We start from the raw sequence: 7,024 nt of genomic DNA, 5'->3' as shown, positions 1-7,024 counted from the left end.
CGCCCAATAATTAATTTCTCTCCAAAGTTGGAACATTGTCAAATGTGGTTTACAAACAGTGAAATGTTGAATCTCGGCAGCATATTGTGCTGTAAGGTTTACATTTAGCTGGACATTACACGTGCGGTGACCTTGAATCCTGCTTCTGTTTAAGGAGGCAGTCAATGTGAGGTATGCGTCTCTTTATTGAAAGGAACAAAGGCAGGGTGTGCTGTATCGTGATTTTACAAAGGCTTCTCACAGATGATTCTTCCTTTGGTACATTTAACTGCTCCAATGCATGACTTCCCTTGGCCCCTTGGCTTAATTGCCCCACAAGTATTTTTGTGCGTGGCTCGTGTATTGCACCAAAAGGCATGATCAATCGTCTCTCCATTGGACCAGACGTGTCGCCCATCTCGTTTTCGCTTTCTTAAGCCAATGTAGAAATTCCCCCTCTTCTCTGAAAGAAAATAGACAATAACTAGTGAATACAGTACATACACATATACACCTTGCAAACATTATTTGCACTTAGGATCACGAAGTTGGACACATTGTAGTACATGTATAACATTGCATGCTGGCGCACAATTTACCGCGTAATTCTCCCACAGATCGAGAAGCCTCCCTCAAGTCGAGCGGCTACCCCTACGCTAATGACGTCACGAGGGGAATCCCCTTTTTATCATTGCATGTGTGAAACTATAGCGTCTTTATAGCGTGGGCTATGTTTGTGTAATGCCACCAGCGCATATGAACATAAATTTATAAGGCGAAAATAAACAACGACTACATAGGACTTCTATACATGATTATATTATCCCCGGTTTAATATCCCCGTGCATGCAGAATGGACATGGGCCGGAGAGCCATCCCTAAACCATCCTTACACTCAATACAATTTCTCTACATTGGAAGTTTTGATCCATGAATTAAACTTCTTAGGCCAGTGTAGCCATTTAACAAAATGTTCCTTATTGTTTCCGCGTCCTCTGGTCATCAAAACTGCTTCCACTTTCCACAAACTGTCTTCTCTGACTGGTAGAAGGTGTCCTGAATTTCAAACTCTATACACTGGTAGTCCACCTCTACAGATTCTCTGAGATATTTCATCGTATTCTGAGCTAAAATTGTTCCTGAAATGTCTCATCTCGTTCGATCTCCACGTTTGAAACGAAATGATTCAGACTTTTTCACAACACCTTTCTTGAGCCAGTACATACGCCAACAGATTCCTTGCCTTGTCACTTTAGAGGGTGGCATACCGATGGTTCTATGATGCGCCTCATTATGACTGTCAACAAAAGTCTGCAGTCACATATTCAGTAAGCTATATGGGTAAAATATCGATACAATCTCGTTTTAACGGGGTTTTTTTCAAAACACGTTCTGCAACAGCGGCCATCGTTTCGTTGTTGATTAGCAAATGTTGGATGCTTCTATCGTTCAACGCTGTCTGTACTTCTTTAGCTCGAACCTCTTGTAGTCTGCAGCTGTCCGTTCTGAGTCTTGTAGGTTGTCTCCCTTCGCTGAATATGTATGTAAGGGCTATGGCTATGGCATGGCCTTTTTCATATTTCAAGAGTCTTATAATTAGCCAAAGAAGAACACATCGATCAGTACCAAGGCGTACGCTATGCCACTGTTATATTTAGCAAACTTGATCATATCCATGAGATCAGGTGACCTCTGATCGTCTATACCAGTCACAATGATTCTGTTTCGAGTGAAAGTTCTCGTCACGGGACGCTGAGGACTATAGGGTCCTTGTGTCTGAAGCCACTTTGCAATGTTATATTTACTCAAGAAATATTCCCCTGCTATTCTGATGTATCTATACAACTTATCAGGTCCAGCAGAGCTAGCGAGATGTGAAGGGTCGCAGTAGATTTTCTTCAGATTATCTTCTCGAACGGTAACAATTATATACAACCTCTGTTTATACACAGTTCAATCGTGAAAATAGTTCTCCGTCTCATCACCATCACCATCATTATCAATGAGGGACATATCCACATGTGACTGAATTTGAAGCAAAATAGGTCTCTACAGCTGTCGAATCTTTCTAAGAATCCTTTCATAAAATAGGTCGGTGGGTTCTTCAATTCTCAACTATTTGATAATGTGTTAAAACAGACGATTATCAGTAAAATACATCCGTCTTTCCCAGTGTTTCCGCATTTCCTGTTCAGTCCATTCAGGAGATTTCCCCTGGTTTTAGACACTTGAAGTATTTGTTTCACGTGAACACGGACCAGACACAGTCATGATAATTAAAAGGATGTATCAAATATGAGACATTGATTCAATAAGCTGTAGAAGCATGGGTTGCCTTTGGGTCTGTTGGGGCCGTAGGAGCTGACGAAGCTGTAGAAGCATGGGTTGCCTTTGGGTCTGTTGGGGCCGTAGGAGCTGACGAAGCTGTAGAAGCATGGGTTGCCTTTGGGTCTGTTGGGGCGGTAGGAGCTGACGAAGCTGTAGAAGCATGGGTTGCCTTTGGGTCTGTTGGGGCGGTAGGAGCTGACGAAGCTGTAGAAGCATGGGTTGCCTTTGGGTCTGCTGGGGCCGTAGGAGCTGACGAAGCTGTAGAAACATGGGTTGCCTTTGGGTCTGCTGGAGCCGTAGGAGCTGACGAAGCTGTAGAAGCATGGGTTGCCTTTGGGTCTGTTGGGGCCGTAGGAGCTGACGAAGCTGTTGGAGCAACAGGAGTTTTCCCTGAGAGAAAGCTCCTTGGAAAGCATGCCCAGCTATACACCTACTCATTTTGACAGAATCTGAATGGTGCTCGCGGTCACACTTGATTTTATCTACATACGGTTAGAAAACTACTAGGAAATGCACAGTAGAATATTTTCAGACTGATGATGTAAACGCAAACACCTGACTGTGCCTTTCTCTGCTCTCCTCCCTCGTAACAAACAGTGGACTGTGTCAATATATTAATGATAGTTTGTCAAACAACTCTTTTATTATTAGGACAAAAAAATCTGCAAAAACCTCACAGTGTTGTTATGATGTTTTGCTTATAATCAGCGCCCCATTGAGTATGTTATTCTCATTAGTTGTTGAGTTACATTTTAATTCATCGATCCGCTTTTGAACCAAATTCCAGAGACTATACCAGCGGAAGTGATAGCCCTATCTGTAGTTCTAGCCCTATCTGTAGTTCTTTCATTTCCATACCATTATGTTTGTGTAGGTGTACTTTGACTAACTTAGCACTAACCTTATCGTGAAAACACCCCTTTACCTATAGTGAGTGAGTTTAAATTTGCGCCTCTTTTAACAATAATCCACCACAATCACTACGAGGTACACAACAATGGGCTTCACGGATTTGGGAATGGATCCTTGGTTTCACCGCGACGAGCGAACGTTTTCACTTCTACACTACCCCACCGCCACTTTATCTTGTAAGATTTAGTGAAACCGTTGTTCACAATCCTGTTCATACGAAATTACAATATTGAATATTACACTTGGTAGAAACAACGTAAGGTTATCCCTCACTATCATCTTTTAGCACCTTTAACTTTTTACCATATTTCGAAAAATTCAGTGGAAACTACATACACTGATGGATACCGTTCATGTGCGTGATTTTGTATTGGTAATGGCGCCACGCGTGAAGGAAACTTTGGCGATTTCGTTTGATGTTTAGGTTGATTATGCTTTCTTTATTTTCGTATTCCCCAGTCGCTGTTACAACACTCTTCTCATGTATACTTTCAAAATATGAAACGAACAGACCAATTGATATCACAAATTTGAGAAATTGTCTTACGTGCATTGTGTGTACAAATTAGTTTGTTGCAATTGATTTCCTCCATTCATTTACTTGGTAATAGTAAATGTAAAATAGTAAAATCGACTTGTTATTGGATACCACGAGGTAAGGAAGAACGTGAAGTTAGAAAAGGATGCGGGATTTGGGATTGGGGATTCGAATACTGAATCTGAAGTTTACGAAAGATAACACTAAAATGTATCGAGGTAAACTCTAAATTCATCTTATATGTTTATTTATATGATACCACTCTGTGGATATTCCCGTTGCATTTACTGAGGTCAATAAAAGACGACTATTCATCGATCACTGCTCTGGACCTAATCAATCTCAAGAAATGGGAATATATAAAGGTCAGGTGTCGTGTTGTCGACACTGAAATACACACAGATAACTGGAGTACATAACTCTGCATCTCCGTCAACGCTTGATTTACATAATCGCTGCCTGACCACTCGCTGCATTACATTCTGCATAATAGTTTCTCACTCTCACATCAAGACTTCGGTGAGTAGAAATGTCAAATTCAGTCATATGGACAGTAGATAATGAACCAGCTTCATGCTCCAAAATGAGTCGGTGTGTGAAATCGGTTGAATGTAAATTTATGTACCTGGATTGGTACTTGCTTCCTCATGTTTGTCAAATAATGGATAGTACTTACCCGAAATATAGGCCAGATATGTTTTCAAAGCTTCCATCTTTGACTTTGAATCAAGAACGATCATGCGACCCGAGTCAACCAGTTGAGCACAGTATTCTTCCATTTTCGAATATGTAACATGTTCCATAACCAGAGCAAAGGACAGTCCAACGTTTTTAATTGTTGTGAGCTTTACTGAAATACCAAAGTCGGAGTTTCTGTCAAAGGACCTCTCATGTCTTAGGAGTGGAGGTGGGGGGGATTTAGATATTTGTTATGTGATATACAGATGCGAATCAATGTAGCAACAGCATCATCTCAAGTTCAAAAGAGCCTTTAAACAGAATAAATAGTTCCTAGGAAAGTATTACTATTCGAATGTAAGCATTTATGTGCACGCTACTTTTGGGGCAACTGTGATCTGATATGGAAATATGGAAAAAAATGTGAAATACATACAAAAAACAAACTCAAATGTCAAATGCATTCATACCAGGGCGAGACCCAATTGTTGGTTTAGAAACTACCGTGAAAAACGTCTTATGAGCTCTAGTTAAACCAGCGAAAAATATAACTCAGACAAATTTTATGATAATCAATAACGTGTTGAATGAACAGGATTACAATGAATGACCGCAGAGATTTCTAATACAATACTATTGGATCACAAATTTAAAGTATTGGGTCACATATATAGAATATATCAAATCACTAAAGTATTGATATTCCCAGTAGAAGCCCGTGTACTGATTGAAATTGTTGACAGCTATTGAAAGTTCAATGTGGGCAAGGCCACGTGAGGGGGCGGGGTTGAAATGTTGATATTGATATCATCATGTTGATCATCATCTTTTGTGTTTCTCACGTTCATAGACAGTACCTTGCATGTTTCCAGAGATAAAGAGACCGTCCATCTTCCACAGAATGACATTACTGGGCTAGATACACGGAATACTTCCATGCATCAAAAAGTAAACAACGGTAGTATATTTTGATTTCCGGCATCCAATCATTTGAATAAATGATCATATCTTGCATGCCACATGTACCTCAGCTACAGATACACATCCAACATCTAAATTATCCGACAAATCTGTGAATTCCGACATATTTTTTGCCCCGGCAGCGTTCTTATATATTATCATCATTGAATTACGCATTGAATTATCCAACATCTGTACATTCCGAATTCCGACACCATTTGCTGGTCCCAGTGGTACTATCAATCTGCACTCTCCGATATCCTCTTCCCCACTGGACTAAAATAGCCAGGCAACCAGTCAATGAACAGTTGACAACTAACATGATCCCTCTGATGGTACTCTATTTGATCCCAGCACTTGCTAACTGGGGGTGGGTGGGGGAAGGGTGGTAATCAGCAGTACAAGAGCGCATGTACGTTTGCTTAATGATGGGTGCATTTTAGGGGATAAATAATTTAATGTCAGTGTGAGGAGCTAGGTATGGTTCGTCAAACCAGGGATGATCTACAATCTGTATATGGTCTCCCTGGTCAAACATAGGATGAAGAGGGTGAGGAAAGGGAGAAGAGAATAAGTTCTGAATCAGTGATATACATGTACATGGAAACACAGAATATATTTTCCGCCTTATTTACCAAGAAAAAGCTATTAAGCATTAATTTCATAATATTAGTCAGTTACAATGTATGGTACTGACTGAAAGTATTCATGCAGGGGGCATTTATGCCCCGGTCCCACTACGTGTCGGGTTATACAGCTATAAGTGGAATAACGTGAACGTCGAAAAAACGATGCTGCAAGATGTTGCACCCGTACTCAGTGTGTCGTCTTTCTCTTTATCTTCAAATGAAATATCTAGACCATGATACATACGAATTAATAAATCATATGCGGCCTCAATACCGATTATATCAGAGCAAACCAAACTTACCCTTGGGTTTCTCGTTGTGGACGGCTGGAGAAGTCACAACTGTACCATTTGCCTTATCAGAATCCATCTCCGATGAAACATTCTCAAGAGCAAGGAGTCGACCGTGCAGTTGTTGCAGCTGCAATCCAAATGCCGCCAAATGTGACTTCTCTTCCAGCTGTGATGCCTGCATCTTGGATAACATCTGATCTTGGACCTGGCAGAGTTTGCTTTGGTCTTTTATTGATTTATTAAGTTGGTCCAGGCGCTCTCCTTGTTTTCCCAGAAGCTCTTCCTGCATTTCTACAAGCTCTTCCATTTTCTGAAGGCGACTTTCCTGCTCCGTCACATCACTGACAACATCCTTTGCCTGGTTGTTCATATTTAAGGGTGAACCAAATGACAAGGTAGAAAAAGAAGATGGACCATAGCTTCGGAGGTGGAAGGCAGCATGCATGTGTATAATGTTTAGAAAGCAGAAGCAGAGTATTGGTTCCATCGTCTGTCGACCGTCTTTCTTGATGAGAGACTGTGCTGTGATTGATCGAATGGAAATCGGGCGTTTATACTGATAGTAGTGAAATCCTCAACTGATGTCGAGACAAAGACACCTGGAATGTGAAAGTTTAATTGATGCTGAAACAAACAAAACTTAAATTTGTATGACGTGTCTTCCAAGTGTGTTCCTTAGCACATGTACCTCAAAAGAATATATTTCC

At 40.8% G+C, this 7,024-nt stretch overlaps 1 protein-coding gene across 1 annotated transcript; it reads right to left on the bottom strand.

Moving 5' to 3' along the window:
- Positions 1 to 224: 224 nt before the first annotated feature.
- LOC137258637 (uncharacterized) lies at positions 225 to 6,687 on the bottom strand. Its single transcript, XM_067796335.1, has 3 exons — positions 6,327 to 6,687; positions 4,434 to 4,607; positions 225 to 442 (listed from the first exon to the last, which is right to left on the bottom strand). Exons 1-3 carry the CDS (start codon positions 6,685 to 6,687, stop codon positions 225 to 227), a joined length of 753 nt encoding a protein of 250 aa, XP_067652436.1.
- Between the last annotated feature and the right edge of the window lie 337 nt (positions 6,688 to 7,024).

Source organism: Haliotis asinina, chromosome 12, assembly GCF_037392515.1.
Source record: "Haliotis asinina isolate JCU_RB_2024 chromosome 12, JCU_Hal_asi_v2, whole genome shotgun sequence".
In the NCBI taxonomy this organism is placed as follows: domain Eukaryota; kingdom Metazoa; phylum Mollusca; class Gastropoda; order Lepetellida; family Haliotidae; genus Haliotis; species Haliotis asinina.
Note: the sequence above shows the minus strand (reverse complement) of the source record. Positions and strands in the feature narration are given on the sequence as shown.